The sequence below is a fragment of the Pyrgilauda ruficollis genome, unplaced genomic scaffold (assembly GCF_017590135.1).
Source record: "Pyrgilauda ruficollis isolate IOZ18807 unplaced genomic scaffold, ASM1759013v1 scaffold15, whole genome shotgun sequence".
Classification (NCBI taxonomy): domain Eukaryota; kingdom Metazoa; phylum Chordata; class Aves; order Passeriformes; family Passeridae; genus Pyrgilauda; species Pyrgilauda ruficollis.
In genome coordinates this window covers 17470035-17495187 of record NW_024513654.1, presented here as the reverse complement: position 1 = coordinate 17495187, position 25153 = coordinate 17470035, and the positions used below count along the sequence as shown (strand labels likewise).

The 25153-nt window shown below is 41.0% G+C and overlaps 1 protein-coding gene across 1 annotated transcript in view; it reads left to right on the top strand.

The window, feature by feature from the left end:
* The window catches only part of WDFY4 (WDFY family member 4), a 113277-nt gene extending 95148 nt beyond the window's left edge, over nt 1–18129 (top strand). The window contains exons 53-61 of the mRNA XM_041461622.1: nt 3237–3449; nt 3976–4123; nt 4570–4727; nt 6302–6460; nt 10290–10469; nt 13462–13644; nt 14257–14344; nt 16578–16689; nt 17678–18129. Of these exons, the coding sequence (XP_041317556.1) occupies nt 3237–3449; nt 3976–4123; nt 4570–4727; nt 6302–6460; nt 10290–10469; nt 13462–13644; nt 14257–14344; nt 16578–16689; nt 17678–17744 (1308 nt within the window). The 3' untranslated portion in view covers nt 17745–18129. The remainder of the gene's footprint in view (nt 1–3236; nt 3450–3975; nt 4124–4569; nt 4728–6301; nt 6461–10289; nt 10470–13461; nt 13645–14256; nt 14345–16577; nt 16690–17677) is intronic.
* The last annotated feature ends 7024 nt before the right edge of the window (nt 18130–25153 follow it).

Here is a 25153-nt window from a genome sequence, read left to right as displayed (position 1 = left end):
TCTCACAGCAGGCAATCCCTTCCTAATATCTAATGTAAATCTACCCTCTCTGTTTAAAGGAATTCCCCTTTTTCCTGTCACTACATTCCCTTGTGAAAAGCTCCTCTCTGGCTTTCTTGTAGGCCTCCCCTTAGGTACTGCAAGGTTCCTGGTGCCACAAACTCTTTAGCTTTTGAATGACTGAGTATGAGAGAGAGCCAGTTCAACTCTGGTTTCATTCACACATGCTCAGGTTTCTCCAGTGGGTGAACATGGATATGATCTGAGCCTGCACTTGCTTACATTTTTTTGTGCAATAATCCTGCCTCTGTTTTTTTGGTGGGTTTTTTTTGTTTGTTTGGTTTGGTTTGGTTTTTTTTGTTTTTTTTTAATGACTGTTGCTTATATAGTGTGACTGTTGATTATGCAGTGAGATATTTCATCATTTCATTTAGGAGATTAAGAGGCTCTCTTTAGTTTCTATTTTGAATTTATGACCTGAACTCTTCACTTAGAATCTGTGTCAGAAGTATAATGCTAAAAAATATTTAAAGGAAGTTAAATTTCTAAATTTCTTGCTGCTTTACCTATTTTGAAATGGATAACTCTTGTTATGGATAACCTACTAAAAATTTTGTCTTCAATCATTTTGAAAATGCAGTTACCTACAGGGGTTTTTTTGCTAAAGAACTGAAATGGAGATTAAAAGCTGTGTTCAGAATGTGTCACTTCCTGTACATACACAGTAATAGGTCTGAGACAGACCTCAGTAATAGGTAACTGAGACAGACATCTCTGAAGCTGTGTAGAGAGTGACTTAGAGGCTCAGAGCTCTGTTCACACCGAAAGCTGATGGAAGGGAAGAGAGATCTGAGCTTTTGTCAGTGCCCATAACCACAGTTACTAGGAGGAAGGAGATCCTCATCTAAGTTTTGTTTGCACTGTAGATATGCTGCTGGAAGTGCAGCCCTTGCTAAAGTGAAGAATTGAGTCCAGTGAATGCCCTTGCCAATTGGTTTTGGCCATTGAGGTCAAATATGCAACAGCTCCCACATATTCCTCAGTGGCTCCATGGAAGGCATGGAGGTTTTGGGGCTGTCTGGTTCCTTTTGCTGCTCTGTCTTGTGGTCTTTCCAAGGTGCTCAATCTCTGTTTTCCAGTTCCCCAAATAAGGGAAAGGCAACACTGTCCTTCCCTACCAGCAATGCTTCATAACTGTATGACTGAAAGATGCTGCAATTTTACACTGATGCTTTTAAAATAAAAGCACAGGGAGACATCCTGTCTATTCTATTTTGGTTGTTTGGAGTGTAAGCTGCTGAGCTCCTTACTGCTTGTGTAATGGTGAACAATTCAAAGGCACTTGGATGAAATGGAGAAATCTGCTTTTGCCTTGTGCTTTAGAGTAATGGTGCACTTTGGAAATCAAACTGCAGTCATCACTGCGTAGCATGGGTTTGGTGTCACTGTAGAATGATCTCAGATTGTGTGAACTAGATTTGTTTTGGATGAAATGAAAGAAAAGCACTCCAGTTGTGTGCTCCAGATGTTAGTAGCATTTTGCCAGCAGGAGCAATCTGGATTTAGTTGGAAGAAAAGCCCCCAGAGTGCATTTAATGTGGATACTGGGTGTTCTCTTCCATTTGTCTACAGAACTGCTTCCACTGGGCTGTACTATTTAATAACATTGGCACAGCTGATAAATTAATTTAAGTCTCAAATAGGAACAGCTTAGCAAATGAAAGATCATGTTTATAGACTTGTGTTAATAATTTGCCAGTCCTCCTGAACAGATTTCCTGTACAGTCACTGCAATATTGTCTCTTCAACCATAGTTGATACTAGATACTACACAGGGGAATGCAAGAAATATTAATTAACCTGTCTGGGAGACTTTGCCTAACCCTGAATTGAAGAGTCAGAGATCTTGAATTCTGAAACATGAGGGTTTCTGTCTCCTCTGATGATATCCACAAGGCTGGAGGTACTAATTACTGGTATTGTGGCCATTTTTCAGAGGCTTCACAATGAGTTTGGTGCATAAAACAGATTGAGGTTGACACTGTTCTGAGGTTTGACAACTGCTTTCAACAATATGAAAGCAAATAATTGTTCTTGACATAAAACTCTGAACAGCTTCCTTTTCATGCTTAATAAGTTAGGAATCTAGTCCACTAAATAAATGTATTTACTTCCTCCCTAAACCACAAGTTCTCCCTCCTTGGCTGGGCTTGCCATAGTGCTCAGTGAAATTCTGAGAGGCTGCACAGTTACAGCCTTGTTAGTTGCTTTGTTTTGCTTTGGCAGGAATGCCAGTCAAAATTTACAGTTTGTAATTCATGGACTAACTGCTTTTATTAATGAGTTCTGAGTCTGTTCAGGGACAGATTGTACACTGTGGTTGTGCTGTGAGCTGCCCTGTGATCGTTATAGCTGTGGGCACGGTCATTTACACCAGCTGCACTGGGCAACTGCCTGCTCTGTGAAATGAGCCATTGTTCTCGATCCCATTAGTTTGTTTATTTCTGCTGTGCTTTGGGTGGGCTGGTCTGCTTGGAAGACCTTTCACTGAACATCAGGGATTACTCAGTCAAATGATTCGGAGATAGGAAAGTGCTTTTAATAACACTTGACACTGCTGCTTGAGTCATTGGGCAAGGCTGTCTGGGAACACACAAAAGTTTGGTGAGGCAGGTGATGGCAGGAGCAGTAGTATTTAGTGAAGCCTCACGGGTAAGACTGGCTAACCTGGTGCTGGGCACAGGTTCAGCTTGAACTTGTGTCCCCTGCTTATGAACTTGGTGTCTGGGTCTTCCAAGATCAAGTTTTCCTCTATGGTTGCATTGAGCTCTCTATGGAGCTCACATTTACATGGATATATTACCTTGTAGCATCTCTTCCAGTCTTCTTCAGTAGTAATTGTTTATTCTGGTCCTGTTAATCCATCTGCCAATCACTGTGGGTGCCAAGATCTGTGGAATGCTTTCATTTTGCTTTGTGGAACCTACCTGTGTTGCCTCTGAGGATATTGGTCCTGGTGTCTGTTAAGTCAAACATGTGGCACCCTGTCCTTCTGTTTCCTGTGGGGGTCCAATTTAGTCTCAGTGTTTTATGATATTGTGCTGAGAATGGTGATACTGGAGAAACTGAAAGTGTGATGACTTGCAGAGAATTTGTCTCCAGCAAGGATTGGAAAGCAGCAATGCATGTGTAATGGATACAGTCTGGCAAATTAAGTCATTTTGTTTTGGTTCCAGGCACTGGAAAGTGACTATGTCAGTGCCCACCTTCATCGCTGGATAGACCTTATTTTTGGCCACAAGCAGCATGGCTCAGCTGCAGTGGAGGCAGTTAACACCTACCACCCTTACTTCTATGGAGACAAGATGGACCTCAACAACATTAAAGATCCTCTGATTAAGGGCACTATCCTGGGATTTATCAGCAACTTTGGACAGATACCAAAGCAGGTACCACTTTATCATGAGAGTAGAGAACATAATCTATCTTGATTTTACAGTATTTTTACCAGAAACCAGTAATAGTAACTTAAATCAGAAACACCATCTGAGGTAAATTTGATGAAGGACGAGCTGTAGGCTTTTCCAGACTGTGTACTACATCAGTATGCACCCCCACTTTGTAGCCATCTAACACACTTCCTGTTGTGTCCCATACAGCTGCAGCATCAGCTCTGGGTTCTGCTCCTTCAGTATTGTCACACAAGTATTCACTAGTCTGGGAATGGGTATAGTCAACTAAAATCCAGCTCAAAGTCTCACCTGTGTTTTCTTTTTTGTACAGAATTGTTTGGATCAGCTTTCTGTCTCTCTGAGGGAGGGATGTAGTCTGATGAAAATGTAGTATGAGTAAGATTTTATTTTAATTAAGAGGTTCGGTGGTCCTGGAGTCTGTGATTAAGGATTTAAGCAGGTGTTTCTCCTGCATGGTATTGCAAATAGAGATTTATTTTTCAATGACATTCCTTTGTTCTAGCTCTTCACAAAACCACATCCACCCAGGAATGCTCAAGGGAAAAGTTCAGCAGGAAGAGAGACTGTGCTGTTCCTTCACTCAAGTGGAATTCTTCCTCCTTTTGTGAGCAGTCTGCAAAATCTGAAGCTCTCACCAGTTACCATAAAAGGTGCTGCAGGGGCTGTATTCCATTTTCTGAGCAAACAAGTACACAATTTTTGGATAGGATTAATCTGGATTTTCAAGATCACAAAAGTAGTCTCACAGCTTTGTATGGGTTGGTTCAATCAAGATCCCTCCTACCAATTGTGATTTTTGTATCCTTATATTAGGAGTGGGCACTGAAAACTTCTTCAAACTTCTATTGTAGAGTTTGGAACAATTTTTTTTTAAGTCATCCTCTCCATGTGCATTTTTGCTGTCCACTGGAGAGGAGTGTTTCCACTATTGTGTGTGGAATCTCAGTTTCAGAGTGGATTTCTGTCTGTGGGCCTGGCCACAGCGCTGAGCCCAGATGTGAGACTTGCCAGCCTCACCACACAAGCTGTGCAAGGAGAAAAGTTAACATAGGTGCTCTAAACCCAACAGAATTAAATATTTTCTCTGTCTTGCCAGACTATCCCAAGGGAGCTATTGGGCACATTGTTCATACAGAGAAAGGCATTCTGGCTGTCGAAAAAAATAAGATTTTGATTCCTCCTCTTTGGAGTAAAACATTCTGCTGGGGATTTGAGGACTTCACCTGCTGCTTTGGCACCTATGGATCTGAGAAGGTAAATAAGAAAAACTCTAAGAATTCAATAAATTAGTTATATGTTGTGGTCTTTGACTGGTTTGGACACACATTTCAGAGGCTGTTGGGGAGTTGATTTCAGAGGATGCTGTACAGGACTTTCTCACAGTCAACCTTCCTGAGGAATCTCAAGCTGGATATCCAAGATAGTGTAAAATGATTTTAAACTGCTCAAAAACATGGCATTTGCCTCTGAATTATCTCAAGTATTCCATCCAGTGATTGTGTTGTCCATAGGTCATAAGGACAACACAAGGTCTCCTGGTCACTGATTAGAAATTTCATTGTGCAGAAATTTCTGCTGGAATTAAGACAGAACCATCTGTCAATTCCCCTCTGGCTCCAGCATAGCCCAGTGCATTCATTCAAAATAATGAAGTTAATAGTCTTAATTCTTTGCTGTTGAAAATAAATGGTCTATATCATCACATGGCTTGTTAGGACACTTGACAGATCTAGTTTCTTCCTCTGCCATAAATACACTTATTTTTGAATGTATTTGGGACAATGCTACGCAAAGAATTCTGAGTTTGCTTAGTTACCAGAATAGCATAACATGTAATTCAGCAAGATACTGACTTGGATATTTGTGCAAGTGTCATTCATTATGTTTTCACAGACATACCCAAAGTCAATGGAAATGAAAAAGCCATGAGATATATTTTAATTTCTGCACCCTGTCTAATAAAATCAGTGCTGAGCAGTTCATAGTATTGCTGCAGGCATCAATTATTCAGTTTTTCACTTAAAACTCAGGGTGATGCTGAGCATAGTGAGTATGATTACACAGTCATTGGGAGTCCAACTTGAGTTTTCTCTGGGTCAGCAGTGCCAGTGGACATGAGCTTATAAGAAACTTTGGTCCTTGTTGTAATCAGGTAAAGGTTTGTTCTGTCTGTGGCAGGGGTTTTGTAGCTGTGCCATCCAACTCCGCCAGAATCATTGGCACCAGAGCGCTGTCCCAGTTGTGTGGGGGAGAGCGAATGCAGAATGTGCAGGAGGACGCTTGTGCAGTGATTGTAGCAGTGTGTAATAGATCTGACACTGCTTTAGACTGATTTGGGTGCTGCTAACAGAGCACAGAATGGAATTTAGTGCTTTGTCTTTTGGCTTTTCAATCCAAATAAGGGAGGGTTTGAGGACCTGGCAGTAACTCTGTTGGCAGTGGTCATCACAGCCTGAGACTTCTTTTTAATCTACCTGGAATGTTTGTCTTCTTTTACAATATGGTTGGCAGAATGAGCTTTCCTGAAGTTGTGTAGGAAGTGTGGCACAAAAGGAGTTGGGACCCAGATCTCCTAGGACATGAGATACTGAGCTTTGTTCAGCATTCCTGTTTGGTCCCTGGAAGGTGGCACAGCTGCATGCAGCCATAGCCTGTGCAGGTCCATATGTTCACAGCTGTGCTCACACAGAGACTGGTTATGATGAGCTTTTCTTTCTTAGATTTAAAATATGGAGGGTCAGTTTTGAAAATTGAATCTGTCATTTGGTAATAATAAATACATAGTATCACCCGATGAGAATTTGACTTAAAGGTGCTTTTTTGTACAGAATGTGACTACATTTGAGTGCATGGCAGACTGGGGAAAGTGCCTCTGTGCAGTGTGTCCTTCAGCAACTACCATCATCACATCTGGAACAAGCTCAGTTGTGTGTGTCTGGGAATTCTCCCTGGTCAAGGACAAAGTGAAATGGCTAAAACTGAGACAGGTAAGTACTGTGGCTTTTCTGCTATAGAAACTTGATGAAACCCAGTAGATAAGGTTTTTTTCTCTCAGATGATTGTCAGAAGAAGCACCTTTGTTGAATAAAAAGGCAGGAAAAAAAAACAATAATTAACAGTGTCAGTGACAGGAGGAAGGAGCTGATAATATGCCTTATACAAACAGCTCATAGCTATGAGTGCCACTTGGTGGATTTTTTCCCTTTAGTAGCATTTTCAAAGTTCATAATCATAAAAGAAATAATGAAGATAAGGCATATTTTCGTCTCTTGAAGTGCAGCCCTTGGGTTATTTTCAAAAACAAGTATCATCTGGAGATGCTTATAATTTGTTCTGAGCTGCTACAGCAATGGACAGGATCTCTAAAACATCCCACAAACTTAGCTGGTGGAGATGAAGGCTCAGCCAGGCAAAGATCTTGATTCTTTTTTCTCAGCTTGAATTCAGAACATAAAATGTTTATCTGTCACCCTGTGAGGGAGAGATGCATCCAATAAGAATGCTATAGTTTTTGTCCTCATTATCTAAAACCTTGAAGTGGTCTGATCAACCTTGTTGATTTAGAGTTCATCTATAGTCACCAGGCTGTATACATGTTATTTCATTTACAAAACTGAATTCTCATATAAGATTTGTGTGGTTCAGCTATGGTGAGTTCTCAGCTTTACAAGTAAAACTAGAATACACTACTATCTTATCTGGAAGGTAGCATGGGGCCCTTCTTCCCTAAAGAAATTAAGATACTCTTGATTTAAAAACTCTGCTATTTTTAGGCAGACAAAAGGTTCATTGATCACCAAGGTTCCAAAGTGTTAGAAGCTTCTTCTGTTTGTTTGTTCTGGAGGGGTATTCAGATGATTTTTCAGTGCTCTTCCTACATTAAGCCAAAACATATTTTATTTGTCGTTAAATGAAGTGAAAACTTCATTGTCTGCTGTAATGCCAGAGAAGTATTTAGATCTTCATTTATCAGAAATTCCTGTTGGAATTTGTGTTGAAATTAGTGGGGGAAACTGTTTTAGAGCAGCCTCTCTTTTGAGGTTTATGGTGTTTAATGCTGTACAAAGAAATATGAGACAAGATCTAATGACCTTTTAATCCAGCTAGTTATTATTCTAAAGGAGGACATGAACATAGAAATGGAAGAAATAGCAGTAGAGAAAAGAATAAGCAATAATTTTCATCAGCATCTAAACAATACCAGTTAGGGGATCAGTCTGAGTTTCAGGCAACCAAAGAAGGCTGTCTTTTATCTGGATTATAATGTCTTTCTCTTTAACAATCTAAAATCAGCTTTGCTGATGTGTTCCACTGTGATTAATTTGGTATTATCCAAAATCCACAAAGTGGTATGAGATCATGCAATGACAGATTTTGTATTTTTTCTTTACTTTGCCAGCAGAGGTTTTTTTTTCCTTTTTATGACTGTCTGGACTGGATGTAAACTTGAACTATGGTTCTAAATGTCTTCCAGTGAATTACTTTCTGCTTTCCTGTAATTCACTGTTTCATGGTGGCTGCTTTTTCTGCTGAACAAAAAAAAAAAATTCCTGAGAGAGTGAGCTTTGCTTAAGAACAGCTTATGTGCTATAAAGTGGAAGCTATTCACTTACCAGCTGTCTCATGGGACTGACACATTCTGGTTTGGAATGTAGTAAAGTACAGAAACTATATTTCTGCAGAAAAAGTAGCTTTTGCCTCTCTAGTGGGATCTGCTTCCACAGTTTTGTGGAACACTAAAGATTGAGCATAATTGCCTCAGTATTGATCCATGCAATTTACTGGCACAGGGATCTGTGTGATCCAGTGGCCAGAATTTCTGGGCCAAACAAAACACTTGAGCAAGGTGTGCTCTTTGCCTCACAGACCTCTCAGGAAGGTGTGGAGCATATCTGTAGTGTGTCTGTGTCCTTGTCAGCCAGTTAAGTTGAATGGTCAAACTTGGTTTAAGCTTTCATGGACTAAACATCCTTGCAATGAAGCTGGCTTTCTTTTTTGTCTTTTGATATTTGTTAAAATACCTTGGAGATAGGCCTTGAGATTTTTATGCAAATATGCTCAGGTTGTTTCCCATTGAGGAAAAATCTGCCAGTCTTTGCAGAATGATAATGAAAAGATGTAGGGAGTCAAAAGCATGAGACTTTTTTTCATGAATGTGCATTGAGATTGCTGGGTTGAAGATGATACTGTAATTGTGTGCAGGTCTATCCATCTCTTCCACACTCAGCTTGTATTTAAATTGTTTCACTGCCAAGTAAGATCTTCATGGGTTAAAATAAAAGAGAAAAAATGTTTTACTGAAACTTGTGCAGGAGCTTAGCTTGGCTTGATTTGGCAGTTTGGATGCTTTCACACAGGATATGTTTGCTTTTATGCTTTGGAGAAAGGAGAGGAAATTTTGAGCCCGTGAACCAGCCTTGTCCCAGCCTTTTTGCAGCAGTCTTGTACGGTTCTCAAGTGTAGGCACTTGATTATGCCCAGTCCTTTGTAAAAACATGTTCCACAGCCAGTCCAAAGCTATCACTGAGCCCTTTTTCCCATGTTTAGGTGAGAGTGTTTCTGACTTCTGAAAACCACAGTTAGAGACCTAATTTTGTGCCAGTATTTATAGCTGACAGTTCTTGTGAATGGAATACATCTCAAGCTGAAAGTCATCCCTCACAGTTGTGGGTCACCTTCAGTCATACAGAGCCTGCTGCAGCCCAGCTTCTTCACCAGTGGATTAAAGTTTGATTGCTGTTGTCCTGGTGACCTTGGCAAGTGGCAGCACATGTTAGCCAGCAAGAGTTCAGTCTCATACTCACGTGCTGGGAAAGAGTGCGAGGTGTGTCCAGAGCTGAACCGAGACAGAATCTAGGAATGTGCTAATAATGTCATAAAAAGAAAGCCAGCAAGCAATAGGCATTTCCTTTGAAAACCAAAAAATAAAACTGGTGGGTCTGATTTTTCACAGTAAGGCAGCTAAAATCAAGCCCTGAAAGGCTTTTTAGGAAAGCTGTTAAGGACTTTTTCTCTGTTGCCCTACAGGTTTTACTGTCATTTACTGTGGTTATGTAGCAAAAGTCTACACTGCTGTCACTTGAGAATGCTGAATAAAACAACTTTTAGCAGCATACTTCAATCCATGCCTTCTATCTGTGCTGTTAAATTGCCTAAAGCATGTTTCTTTTTTAAATAAACTGTTTAAATAAAGCTAAGTTTAACTGAGCACGCCTTATGTCTCTGAACCTATAAAAACAACAACAACAAAAAGAATGTTGTGTAAAGATGAAAGTGAAAGGAATTCCTACATGGTTTTAAAGCAAGAATTCTCCATAAATGCTGTTTCTCCTCTTAACCAATATTAGAAATGTACTAGTACTTGTTCAGATACACAGAAAGATAAGACTCAGAAGGTTACTGAATTGCATCTTGATGAATTGTATTTCAAAATGTTTTTTAAATATTGACAAATTTCCAAGCATAAATTTTAGTTAAAACTGCATGGACTGAAGTGAAAAATTACTTTTTTTTTTCTTGCTGAGCACAAAGCACTGTCTTAGAGTCTGAAGACTAGGCCAAGGGGCCTGAATCACTGTGTAATTTGGGCAAGTCATATAATCTCTTGGGCCCTCAGCTTTCTTCAACCATGAGTTGAGGACAAGGATGCTGTGCGGGAAATACCAAATCCTTTGGTATTTTCCCCCCATTCCCTCTTCAGTTCTCCAAAGAATGACTAGGTTGCTTGTTCTTACTAAGCAAATGCAGTAGGACCGTGGTTCCCTAGTAAATCACCCTCCATCTGCTGCAGTCTGTTGGTTGGTTTTTCCCCACCAGGCTCTGTACGGACACACTCAGGCAGTGACCTGCCTTGCTGCATGTGTAACCTACAGCATCTTTGTGAGTGGCTCTGATGACAGAACCTGCATCATCTGGGACCTGAACCAGCTGACGTTCATAAAGCAGCTTCCTGCCCACGAGGAAAGCCTCCGTTCTGTTGCCATCAACAATTCAACAGTAAGATCTTCATTTATCATCTTTCTTCTGATGCATCCATGAACATTTCATGATAATGTAATGGGTGCTTTTCCCAACATAAAAACATCCTGAGAGTCTGATACATTGATTTTTTTTCTTTCTACTGAGATTGCTAATAGTGTCCTTAATGATGAGAGGAGAGCACTAAAAGCAACATCTTAGACTGAGTAGCTAAGTAGCTAAGAAGCATCTGTGGATAGATACATAGCAGGATTAAACAACTTTTAGTTTATGGAGCATGAAGTATTACCCTAGTACCTCCTGGATTTGGCTCACCCATAACCTTGTTGCCCTTGTTATTTCATTAATTTCTCCTGACATTCATGCAGCAGAGTCACATCTGAGCTGCACATTCATGCAGCTGAGACACGTTAGACTGCAGTCTACCAACTCAGGTGACAACTGCCATACACCTTTGCAGTGATAGTGTTGGCCTTTTCCTTTCCTTTCTACTCCCAGGTGCAGGGAGAACTCCTGGTAGCAGTGGGTATAAATCTGTTGAGGTCTCTGCCTGGCTAGAATTGCATGCATGTTGATAGAAAAATATTCTGTGTTGGATTTTACTGTAAACACTCTGGGTGAGATTTTTTTCTCCCAACCTTTTACCTCCCAAAAATGTTGCTTTCATATTTGTTTGGGTTTTTTTGTTTGTTGGTTTTCTGCTGAATTTTTGGTTTTTGGGTTTTTTTTTTTTTTTGGTTTGGTTTTTTTTTGTTTTTTTTTTTTTTTTTGTTGTTGTTGTTGTTTTTGGGGTTTTTTGTTTGTTTGTTATTTTTTTCTCTCTGCTAATATAGTAGAACAGGGTTTCAGCTGCTAGACAATTCAAGGTTGAATCCAGTCCGGGGTAGTGTACAAAAGCAAAATTGAGGTCATAGGAGTAAGAAACCAGGCACATATTCTCTACTTGGTCTGTGCCAAACAGTCATCTCCTATCAGAGCTTTATTAACCATGCAGTCTGATGGCAGCAATTTGAGGGTGGGAATTAAGTTGTCTGTTCAGTGCCAGCTCAGCTCCCAGTCCTAGCAGTCCTGGATAGTGTGAAGTGGCCAGTGGCTCAGCAGGCCAGTTCAGAGTATCTTGGTGGTCCCTTATGAAGTGAGCTGAAGCAGTGCCAAGCATTCAGAAATGAAGGGGAGGGCTGGCACAGAGCTGCTCGAGATCCCAAGGGGACAGAGTTCTCTCCGTTCTGCACCGGCCAGTACAGCAGCCTCTGCAGGTATCTGCTCTCCTGGAACTGCCCAAAAATGAGGCAGTCTGTGCCAGGAACAGTCTGCTGACTGATCCAAATGACTGAGCTCCACTTTAGTGCAGTGCAAATGGTTAAGCTGTTTGGATAATAGTATATCAAAATGTTCACTTAATAGAGGAAAAACCTTAGAAAAGTATGACTGATGCTTCAAGAAAAAAAAAAAAATTGTCCATATCTTGTGGATGAAAAAATTCTTTTTGACATTAGCAAAACAGAATACTTAATTCTGAAATGTAATTTTTGTTTAAGTCTTCTCTATATATTTATGTAAAGCTACATGAAAATAGAAACAAAGTGTTTCCATTGTGCTACAGTGTTTTGATTGACACAAAATTGCATGATTGGTAGCAAGGGTTTTTTCTTGAAGAACTCAGAATAGTTCAAAGCAAAGTTTTGAAGAAAAAAAAACCCCACCAAAATAGTGAAATAAGAACCCTATACAGCTCTTCATTACATGTTTGTTGGAGTTGCTTGAGCATCTGGAAGTTCCATCTATAGATCCAAACCTCATGGTATTTGTGTAGCGTAGACACGAAATAAGAATTGTCCCAAAAAGTTCATAAACTAAGGAGAATTGTAAAAGCTTGCTGTAATTATTTCAGTTAGTTTTAAATCCCTGATCCAGACTTGAAAAGCACTGTAGATTATTGCCAAATGCCTGGACATCATGTACTCTCGTGCAGATAAGGTAGCTGAAATTTAATCTCTTGGATTATTGGCAGCTCTGTTTTGAACATGCTATCATTTTTTATCTCCAGAATTCTGCCCAGCACTGTGAAGAGCCCTGGTCCCAAATGAGGCAGGGGTGAAGTAAGCTGTTAGTTGACTTAAGCCAGATGCATGCTGCTAATTTAAGGGCACACTGTCCTTTCTCAGAATCAGGTGACTTTGCTGTTGAGATTCTATTTAGCTGATTCTTACCATGGACCAAGAGTAGAAAAGTCATGTCGAATTTCAATTAATAACTTGATCAAAATGCACTTTTGATTAGATCATTTACAATTGCAGCATTGGCTCTTGGTTCTTTGTGTTTCTCTAAGGACTTACCTGTGTATTTGCTCCTTATAAGCAGCCTCTGGTAAGGCTGGAGTGGAGGAGAGAGGTGCAGAGGATGTTTTCTGCCTCACAAGTGCAGGTCACTGGATGCAGAGCTGGTCACTGGTCAAATGCAGAACACGGTGTAGAAATGTGATGACACTGAGCTCCCTGTGAGGGGCAGAGGAGGATTGTGAAATCACCAAAGGCTTTGTAGCTAAGCAGGTGAACTCCACATCCTCGTTTCAGGGACTGTTTATTTGTAAATCTTATAAGAGCACTAGTTCTGGCCCAGAACGTGTGCTAGGCACTGCCTGTGCACAGCCCCCATAGCTGGGTCAGACTGTCAGTCTGCTTTTTTTACAAAAAGCCTGGATTTTATAGAAAACAGAAAGGGAACATTTCATTAAATATTTTCATTTAAAATGTGGGGGAAAAAAACCTTTTTTTACATTATCTTGCTAAATCTGAGACAGTTGCTTCAGGTTTATGTGATGTAAAAATGTCAGAATTTTTAATGAAAAAAGAAGTAATTTTTACTTTGTCTGGTTTATATATTCTGCCCAGTAGAAAAAACAATGGCCAGAATTTACATCAGGGCAGTTCAGCAATTTCTAATCAGAATTTAAAAGTTATGAGGAGCATGAGTGTAGGATGTTGAGACATTGCCTCTTGCTGTGTTACAGGGTGACATTGTCTCTTGTGCGGGATCTTACCTGTACCTGTGGACAGTCAATGGCCAGCTCCTCGCAAGCACCAGCACTGCCTGCAGCCCCACCTGCCACATCGTTTGCTGCTGCTTTGCTGAAGTGATGGACTGGGACACACGCAGCATCATCATCACAGGAAGCACAGATGGAGTGGTGAGGGTAGGTGGATGGGAGAGAGGAAAAGGAATCCTCATTCGTTGTAGACCAGAGGTAGAGATTTTTTATTTTAAATGGAAGGACAGAGCTGTTAAAAGCCCATGCCACTTTCTTAACAGTGCAGGAAAGAGCAGAAATGAAAATCAGAATAAAATATTGGCTTCCTATCAACTTTTATCCTCCTGACAAGAGGACTGCTTGCCATACAGGAAGAATTTTGAAAATGTGCTTTCCATTCTGGGATGATTCTGAAAGCAAAAATTCTATCACTCCTCAGAAACATTTGAATATGGTTTCTGAGGGTTCACAGCTCAGTATATTAAGACCTACTTTCTCATGAGTAGGAATTCACTGCTGATTCTGTCACCAGTGTGGTAGGTGAACTTCCTGAGTTACTGGGATTTCCAACAGTGTGTCAGCCTTGCAACCCCACCAGCTCCCTGCATATATTCTTCCAGTGTGACACCCTGCAGCACAGTGACAGAGAGGGAGACAACTGTGAAATCCTGCTGTTAGAAGCCCAATTCCCAACCCCTTGCTGGGAAGCAGGAGCTGAATCTTTTCCTCATTGTTACAATCCATGCTTTTTCCATTTTTACCCCCTCACTGGCACAGCTGTGGAAGACCAAATACAGCAACACCCCAGAGCAAGGTGCTGGACTGAGAGCGCAGAGCAGTGTGATGGAAGAGCCAGGCAGCACAGGTATGACCACAGCATGGGCTGGAACTGCAGGGGGGCCCAGTGCTGCAAGCCTTGCTTGGTGGTGAGGAGGAGGAGGGGGTGTGACACCATGGTGTGAAGGGGAGATGGTGTGGGCAACTGGTGCAGTCTTACTGTGACCAGCAACAGCGGTGGGTGGCAACTGCCCCACCCTGGTGACAGAGGGCACACCTGAGCCTGCCATCTCATGGGCACACCTGGATGAAGCTGAGGGCTTTTTCACAGGCTCCCCCGTGGGTTCTGTCAACTTCAGAAGACCTTTCTGCATGAACCTGTAAACCAATGGCTGGAAATAGTCCTGGCTCCAGAAAGGCCACTGCCTTGGCACTTCTGCTAATGGCCTGTACTAAAGTATCCTGGCATCACGTCAGAGGGGGCAGTGCCAGATCCTGCTCTGGCATGGGACAGAGAAGTTTGCTGTCTTTGCCACCTTAAAAGAAGCCAGAGGTCCTTCAGACTGGTGGGAGGCCAGCAGCAGGCCCTAGTGCTTGGAGCTGCTTATTCAAGGCTGTGTGCAGCTGAAGCTGATGCCCTGGAGTTCTCGCAGAGCTGAGGTTAATGAGATGGCAGGACTGTGGTGCTGACTGCAACTAAAAACAACTCAAGCTCACTTCTCTGTTCTAACAAATACTGGAGCTGAAACCTGTCAGAAAGCTTTAAAGGCGCATCCTAAATAGCACAGATTTCTTCTTTTCCCAGTGCTTTTTCTAAGAGAAAGGGACTGTGATGTTATTATGCATAATTTACTCCACTTATTTGCTGTGGTCCTCATTACAGACATTCTCTATTACTTCAATTTTAGGCACACAATTTGAGTAAATATAGAACTATAGATGTAACATCTGCAAAAAAAAAAAAAAAAGATATTATATAGTAATTGGGCATTACCACAGAGATCTTCAGAAATGCTGTTCATGGAACTTGGCATCAGCATTGCTTAAATTGTTATGTGAAAATATTTCCAATATGCCTCTGTATGTTTAATGGCCTAACCAGATGCTTCTCAAACATGTTGTCATGCCTCTGAGTAGCCAAAGCCAGATGCTTCTCGAAAAGGTGTAAGAACACCTGAGATGCCAGATGTGGGATAGTCTGGCTGTGGTAACTTCATATTTGTTTCTGTTCTCATCTCTAGTCAAAGACTGTTTTGTCAATAAGTCAAAGCAAAAGACTTAACATTCTTTCCAAAATCCCTGTGGTATTCTGTAGTCATTTTGTGGATTCTCTTTACCTATAGAAAAGTCTCATTTGATTTAAGAATTTCTGAAGTTCTTGTCTATAACTTCCCATGGCAGCTGTTTCCAGGCATAATTGTATATGGATGTTTTTGAACAGATTGATACTTTAGCTGTTTGTAAAATGAATATCTTAAGCAGTTTTCTAAATGAGGACTTAAAAGCCATCCATGGGAGCACAGCAGAACACTCTTGTTTGTGTTTTTTGTCCAAGAGGACTACAAAAGATTTGTGTCCACCCCACGTATCCAGTGATGTGTAGAGACAACACCTGTTTGCACATGAGCATAAGGCTGTGTGCTTTCAGATGGATACAGGAACAGCATTTTTTAATAAAGAATTGAAAGGTGTAATCAAAGCAGGGCCATACTCCCTTAACCTGTTCAGATGACTACAGAATTATTTTAAATGACCAAATATTCCCACATCTCATTCTGTGCATTAAAGAAAATAAAATTAATACAAAACACAGTCATTAGAAAGATCAGAGTAACTGTGATTGAGTTATGTTGTTAGGTGTGTGTATGTATGTGTGTGTATGTGAAATGTCCACAGCATTTAATTATTGGTTTCTGTTATGAGCAGATTTAGATAAGTTGATAATACCAGGGCTTTATGTAATTTCTTTTTACTAGGCAATTATAGGCTGTATTATATCCTGGCAGCAAAGTATTGTGGGGCATCTTATTAAGCACAGAGCCAGTGAAAACTGATGAACAATTTTGCTGAACTAGGCATGCAATTTAGAAAGCAATAATACACAAATCCAATTTAGCACACAATTGATACCGCCGCACGTCAGCACATGTAACTATCATAGCCACAAATTAAATTGGGATGGGCCTATTTTGCAACAGCACAGGCCAAGATTAAATATATTTGTTCTCAACTTAACAACTTGCTGACCATAAATAATAACAATCTCATCCGTGCTGCCCCCTAGACGCTTTCTAAATATTTATTTTTAAACCACACAACAGGTAACAAGTGTGGAAAACATCTTGTTCTCTGTCGGGAACTGAATCCCAGCGCTGCCCTGACTGGCAAGGCGAGCAGGACGAGCCCGGCGGTGACGGCACTGGCCGTGTCCAGGTAGGGTCATTGCCCAGCAGAGGGGCCCTGGGGCTGGGCTCCTGCTGTTCAGTCGGGTTGGAGCTTTTGAGAGCTCAGTCAGACCTCTTGCAGCCAAAAGCAGCCCCTCAAGGAGCTAGCCTGGCTAGGTGCATTAATGAATGATGTCAGGGGAGTCATTGGGTAGGCAGGAGACAAGCCAGGAGCAATAGCAAGTTTTGGCCTGAATAGTTCTAGAGCTTAGTAGCTGCTACGCCATCTCTGCAACACAGAAATAACTCCTATCTGAGGAGTTGTTGGAGATGCTACCTCCTTAAAATGTACACAGAGAGTTTTTGGCCAAAAGACAACATTGTTGTTCAACTCCTCTCAGTTTGCACAGGCAGCAGTATTTTAGTTTACTCAAGCTCCTCCCCCAGTCAACTGGCTGCAATATTTGTTATTGTCTCCTACTCCAGGATGTTTTAATGTACTGTAAAAAACTTACTGTCTCTTTTCCTGAAAGTGTTGAGATTTTGACAGTTGAGAAAATGTTCCTGCATTCTGCATGCTCAGCTTTACAGAAGTTAGTGTGATGTTGATGTGCATTGAAAGGGGGAACATTCAGGGTGAGGGTTACTTTCATTAGTGTTGGTGGCTCTGCATGCAGCAGAGATTTCATTGGCTGAAGCCAGGACATCGTGCTAACAAGTCTGAATTCTGAATCTGGACAGCAGATTATTTAACATCCATAGAATCTCAGAGAAGGGTGAGAGCTTCTGAACTGGTTAAGTTGTCCCCAATTCACCCACTGAACTCTAGAAAACTTTGGATCCAATTCTAAGCTCAATCTTTGAAGTCCCAAACTCTGAATACTCTCTAACATGGGTCTTCAATTTCAGCTTTAAAGACAATGTACACCCCTGGATATTGCATCCTCCTAATTGCTGCACATACAGGAAAAGCCTTGATCCTGTTTGTGTCTTCTTCTTAAACATGGTTTTCTTTGTCTTTTTCTCTCTTTCTCAAGAAATTCCTCCAAGCTCCTAGTTGGTGATGACTGGGGAAGACTCTACTGCTGGTCTGTGGATGGCTAGGAAGAAGCAGTCAAGATTTCTTGGTTTTTCAACCCTTTCGATGGAGAGAAAATTTATTCTTCAGAGCATAAGAGAAGCAGAGAAACTGGAAGCCTCTGGTTGGGGACTGAATCTTAAGGGAGTTGATGGGCCGACCCTGCAGTCAAACATAATTTAAATTAGACACTGGACCCCAAAGTTGTAAGAGAAACTGACAGATATGCACATAGACAATGAGATTTTTGTAGTGTTTGTCTTCAGAAAACTTTTGTATTTAAAATGTTATTTTAGATATTGAATTTGACATAAGACATTTTATTTCACAAATGTTGTTTAGCAAATAAAACTGCCTTGATTATGGCAAAGAGCAGTGTAGCTTAATAATAACCTATTGTATTTTTAATATCATGAGATAAAAAATACTCAGGCTTCAAACAAGCAAATGAGTATGTCTCAGTATTTTTGTTCTTCACTGACAGGAAGAATATTAATATCTCCATTCTTATTCTTCCCTTCTCCCTGACTTTGCATAAAAATGTATGCATGCCTTTTGAAAAGCTATTTTGTTTGCAAAGTACAGTTTGGAATTCCCAGCCTGACACTGGTGCCTTTATCCAGCCCCACTGTGAACATGTGTTATGGTGCAATGTTTCCCACCTCTGACTTTTTCTTTATAATAAGGCAGGCAAAATGTATGGAATCAGTGAGGAGAAAGATCTGACATGGCTGGTCAACATATTCATTAATTTTCCTTCTTTTCTGTCTTCTTTCTAACCTTATCCTTATACTCTCTGGAAGTTCAGTATATTAGACATGCTTCAGGATTTACCTCTACCATCTCCCTTTTGGGTAAAAGAGTACTTGTAGTAAATGAAGGCTGAGACTATAGTGTAATAAATTTAAGTGCCATTTGTGTCCCTAGTGGGGATGGAAAAACAGTGAAAAATCAGCCTCTTTAACATTTTAGCATAATTGAAAGGAGCTAAATTGATAACTCACTCTCCCTTCTGCTCCTCCTTGACCTGGTGAAGAGATTGAATACCTTACCTCACACACAGAAGGGCTGAGCAGCCACACAGGCAGAGCAGCGTCCTGAACACGCAGACTGCATTAGAGATGTGCCAGGAAGAACATGAAGGACACTATGGGCATGAAGGCTCTTCTGTTCATACCACCAAACACATCCTTGAGCTGACAGTTCCCTGATTTCCAGTGCACTGAGACTGGATAGCACAGCAGGAACGAAGCCCCACATGTGCTGCAGATGAGGATCTGCTGTATGCCAAAATCTTGGTGCTAGAGACTTGCTAGAACATTAGGAGGAATCTGGAGTAGAACACAGCTTTTTATCTGTCTTCTTTTAATTGCATGATTAACTTTCTTCCTCCTATAGGACACTGCTTAGCTAATGATTCTTCCTTTGAACTATGTTGCTGAATGAGCAAATCCTCCTGTAGCAAACAGCCTCCTTCCCTACAGAGTGCTGAGACATGTCCCCACCACAGCCCCCCGCCATGGTTTGGCCTGATCTCCATAGTGAGTGAGGTAATTGCCTGTGGAAAATGCAGTAATTAGATGTAAGCTCATGATGCAGGCATACAAGGAAGTCTGCATTGCATCTACACAGATAACCTGTCTGATCTTCCTTTCTGACCTCCACGTGCATGACTTGATGAATCAACTACTAATCTTCCTGTGCTCAGGGAAACATACACTGAACACAGGCCAAGACAGACCAATATTCAAATCAAAATATGGAGCAAAGGTGAATTCTGCCTGTCTTTATTTTTCCTGAGGACTGTGGAAAGGTCAATTGTCAACAAAACTATACTACTTTCTTCTTCCTTCTGCACGTTCCTTAGAAATAAGCTGAGATTTGGATACATGGACAGCAAGACTTGGATTCCTGTCAACTGCAAATACAGCTTTACTGAACCATGGTAAAGGTGATTAGGAGCTGTGAAAAAAGGTCACTACCTGTGTTTTCATTTACCTGGTAAGCATCTGGAATAGCTTGCAAATTGCCTCCTCCTTCAGCCTTTCCATGCAGCCTGTCTTTGCCAAGAGCAAATGCTCCCTGTTCTAGAGCTGGCAGTGGCACTCACGGGCAGCTGCATGAATGGCTCCAATACTCTAGACATCAACCTGGCTTTGTTTGGTATAAAAGGCCAGATGTAGGCTGGCCATGTGTGGATTTGACAGGCTCAGCTCCTTGTGCCTAACATCAGTTCTCTTAAATCTTCAATAGTTGCTTCAGCAACATCTGTTTTGAATCACAGAGAATGGGTCCAGAGTGTGCATGTGTGAATGGAAGTCAGCACGTTAAATGTTTTCCCAAGTCAAGTTTCTCCTCATCTTCACGGAGCTGTAATTTGGGAGAATATAAAAGGCAGATGAATAGAAGTGGATTGCAATTTTGTCCTGGTAAAAGTTCTCATTAGGAATGATTTGCTGTACAACAATGCTTGGTGGAAAAGGTTTTGGGTTCATCTCTAGCTTCAGAGAATTTTTCCCCAATGACATAAATCATGGGAAGAAACGCATACTGTCAGTACCAAAAGCATGACTCACATTGCAGAGTTAAGGCACAAATGTCAGCATGCTGCAGTTATCAGATTTTCTGGGCCTGATAGAGCCTGTGTGTGTGACAGGGGTAGAGTGCTACCAGGTCATTTTTCTACAGGTAAGACTCTGGGACAGGAAGTTTTTGCTCAAAATTTGTAATAAGTGGTTGAAGGATCATCTGAAATGAACCCTCTTGCAACCACCTGTTTTAATATTTGTTTTGATCTCCTGCATATTTGTAAATTGTGAATGTCCATGAAAATATCCAGGAAATTCCATCAGCTCTGGATGTGGAGGTGGCTTTGACTGATAAATAGAAAAGACTTGGTGGTAGGCCAGGGGCAGTAGTGCTGTGAACTGTGAATATCCTAATGTGACACATGCTTGGGATGTAGAGGTAGCAGACCTAGAATATGCTTGAAAAATGAAGTATAGCAATTCCATGGCAAATACTTTTAGCACAGCTGCGTTGTTACTGTAAGTGAAACTGTGTGAACATCAACAAAGTGTTATAATTATCTCAGAACCAACTTTTCCACAGGGTAAGTAGCTCAGGGTGAGAATTATCCTTAGAAGAAATCCAATGCTATTAGGATATGAAATGCAGAAATAATTTAAACTCTGCCCTATAGGGAAATGAAGAAGAGAAATGTGGAACAACCAAACCTTTGTGACTTTAAAAACTAGTTTAATCTAATTGAGTACCATAAACCCTAAAATGCCTTAATTACACTTATTTGGTTATTACACAGGCTATCTTGCTTCCTTTTTCATCAACAGAACTCTTATAAGTATTACACTGAGCATTAAGTAGAGTCTGATCTCTAACATTCTCTGGGCTAGTTAACACTCATGAGGCAATATTTGCCCGTACACTGCAAGGCCTTTGTATCCTCAAAGAAAGAGAATTTACTTGAACCTTTTTTTGAGAAATCTATGCAAGGCAATCTGTTATTCCCACAGGAAAATTTTCCCTGTAGTTGTCACTAAGTGCTACTCTTCCCAACTCAGGGATCAGTTGTTGCATTATTGGTGTCACTGTTCAGATGTGTGCATGCCAATTACTGTCATTGAAGTCAGCCAGGCTCCTGGGGGGGTGTGAAAGAGTACAGGCTGGTGTAATTCCTATGGAGGAATGCCAACACTCTCTATAATTTTTTTTCCCGACAGTTTGTCATCAGAGCTCTTCCCAAGCATCAGGAGGCTCATGAAAATTTGCCACATTAAATTTTTTTAAGGACTCATCTGAAAGGGCTCGCCCTTATTCTGTTCACTAGGATTAAGTGTCTTATGGAAATGTGGCACCCAGAACCAGGCAGCCTTCAGCAGTACATTGGAATATCAGTGATCATAATATTTGCTGTAATGAGTACTGGGCAAATGTAGCCCTTCTGATGGGGACAGGGGTGCCTCTGTCCAGCAATCACTTGATGTCTTTCATATTCAGGTGTTGCAACTCTGTGCTTGTGGAGACTTTGGTGTAGAGCAGTCATGGGGGTAACAGCAGCATGCGAACTTTCCTTGTTTATGTCAGAAATTGTCTCCTTGTTCAGTCTGGACACGAGGCTCTCAGGACTTTGTTTCTCCCTTGCACATATGTTCTCTGGCCAAGAGAAACAACAAATTCTCCTGTTCCCATATCTGCTCTAGTTTTGATGGGATGCTCTGCTCTCCTAAGGGGGAGCACATGAAGTAAACCACAGGGGTAGAGTGCTCTTTGGCCCCTCCAGTGCTCAGTCCGTTCCCTACCATCTCCTGGCTGAGGCATCTCCAGGAGAAGTGGTGGTAAGTTAAGTCTCCTCGGCCAATGCCCGTGTCTTTTACTCTGTATTTTATGGACACTGGACTAACCAAAATCAAATACAGTCACGGTGCAGCCATTTAAATTCCCACCTTTGACTGACACGGTTGCAGAGTACCAGATCTAGTAAGTACCAGATCTAGTAAGTACCAGATCTAGTAAGCGTCATCTTTGTGTGACGGTGGGACCGTGGATGTTGTAAACAAGGAATTCCAGTAATTATGGAATAACCAGAGCTGCTGCCAGACTATGAGATTATTTGGTAGGGAAGGCGAAATCCTGATTTCCTCCAAAGCCTTCATCTGCCTGGCAGGCTGGCTTCAGCCAGCATTTGTTGGCTGTTTTTGTGTCAGGACTCATTTACCACCTTGTTGTGTAGCAGCCTGTGATGTTCATGGGGAAGCTCAGGGCTCTTCAGAGCCTGATTATGAGCTGAATATATACTCCATATCTGGGCTGTATATTTACAGGCCCTTCCCTGTGCCAGTGCTGGGGCTGTGATAAGTGGGAGGAGGCCCACTAGAAATCTACTGAAGCAGGTCTAATTGAACCAAATAGACCAGCTCAGTAGAGTAGAAAATAGTCCTTATATATCTACCCGAAGAAGATAATGACCTTTTAAATAACAGAAGCAATTTTATTTCAATACCCCAATTACTCTGAACTCTCAAATGTCAAAGTGCCAAGCACTTTCAAAATAACTTAATTTAGACATTTATAGCACTTAGACACTGCTAGTTTCTTATCTAACTTAATTATGGGTTGTACAGGAAATTGCAAAGCATCCCAATTAGTGTTATTTTTTATAGTGATGCATAGGAGCGGCCTTTGCCATTTGCTGTAATCATGTGCATGGCAATTTACTAATTTTGGCTTCTGTGTTTGTTCTTCTTCTATCCTCTGGTTGTTTTTTGAGAGCATGCAAGGAGGAAGTAGAGGTGGAAGTGAGCATAGCTATGTTTGTCTGATGGATTTGAAGGGCATATTTTCCTCTGAGAGCAGAGAACAGTTGCAAAGCAGGACCATTTAAGATGAAGATGTGCCATGAAGAAAATAACAGCTGAATAGCAAAATTGTTTACCTTCCTCTGACCTGAGCATTTAGCCCGTAATTCTTGACTTTTCTTATGCTATGTCCACCTTGATATACAAAGGTCAGGTCACATCATTAGAGAAAGAAGAACATCATCTTCTAATTAATTACACATCTATAAGTATCAAAGCAACCCACTGCAAGTCTACAGAGAAGAAAATTTCACCAAGTAGAATATGCTTTAGTATGAGAAGTGCAGAATAAATGGATTTAACTCCTTCTAAGAAAACTTCAAGGCCAAATTAATCCCTGGCCTAACTCTCTGGCTTCAGCCCCACAGGACTAGTTCAAGGGAAAGATATGTGTAAAGCTGCCTAATGATTGCCTGAAACATCCCTTCATAGACAACACTGAGCAGTTTTCATTCTAGTTCCTATACACAGCAGGCAGAATCAGAGGTGGAGGAAATGGTGCAGCACCACTGAGCAGTATTCAGTGACTACTTGCTTTCATGGCAAGGGGAGAACATGCATCCAGTTACTGTTTGAAAGTGACAGCTATTGCCCATTCCCATGTGGGACATTTTTTTGTCCTGTATATTTTATGTGATGTCTTTGTTCCGTGCTGTGCCCCTCCACCTTCCTCGGTGTCAGGAGAGTTTGTCTTAGCAGTCAGAGAAGTTCCTGCAGGCTTCTTCATTCCTGAGGATAACCCAAAAGTATCAATGGCTAATTTCTCAAGGAAAGATGTGGGGTTGTGGGTCGTTATGTACTGCTGTTAATTGTGCCCACGGTGATGCCAGCCTGGAACAGGAAGGAAAAAACCCAGAGGTGTTCTTGTCTTGTCACAGCTCTGTGTACAAAGCCCTAAAGCACGCTTGTGTTCTCACCAAGTTTTTAATGAAGAGAACCCCACAATTACGTTGCAGTTATACTGAAACAAATAATTTGCTTGCAATTGCAGAGATAATGACATGCTGACCACACCTACCAATTAGAAAGTTCTAATAAAGAGTAATAAAACACCTTTTCCTTGGGCTGCAGATTCAACCCCCACACAGCCTGCGACACTAATATGATTTACTCCTATTTGCTGATGGAGGATTCCAGTAATAAAATTTAATGTGGAGGAACAAGGTGTATTTAACCAAAGCTGTAAACATATCTAATTCTATTTAAAGCTATAGGGTGCAGTACATTAATGTTTAACAATCTGATATTAAATTGGTGTGAAGCTAACAGAGCTGTATTTGTTAAGATTTCAGCACAAAGCCATCTTTTACCAATGAAAACAGGAGTAACCAAAATAGTGTGACTCAACAGACTCCAACTGCTGCTTAATAAGTTACTGAGAGTCTTCACAGAGTAAGGTACTAGAGTCTTCCTTCTTTTATGGCAGGAACTCCTGTCATAAAAGAACTGTGGGCCACCTTCAGCTCTGCTGCTGTTCTGCTAAAGCCAGAGAGAGTTAGGCCAGGGATTAACTTGGCCTTACAATTCCTCTTAAAAGGAGCTAAATCCATTTATTCTGCATTTCTCACACTAAAGCATATTACACTCAATGAAATTTTCTTCTCTGTAGTCTTTCAGTGGGCTGCTTTGACACTTACAGATGTGCAATTAATTGCAGCATGATATTTTCTCTGTCCCCAGTGACATGATCTGATATTATTAAATCTAGGTGGACATTGCATCAGATAATATATGGGAAATGTCTTCTTGGGAAGATGGGTGTTCTCCCAAGTAATATTTCTGGCCTTGTTTCACTCAGCTGGTCTGTTGCCTTTTGGGATTCTGCTGCTATGTGAAGTCAGTTCCAAACAGAAAACATTTTAAAAGCTGGAATTTTCTGCAGAAAGAAGAATTCAATTCCAAATACTGTGACTTTTGAAATGTTGTATAAGAGATAAACACATGTCCTTCAACCTAGGAAGCAATATCCCTCTCTAGGAAGCAATAAATCCTACAGAGACTAAGACAACAAATCTTACAAAAAAAGGTAATTTATTCAGTTCAATTAACTATTACTTTGG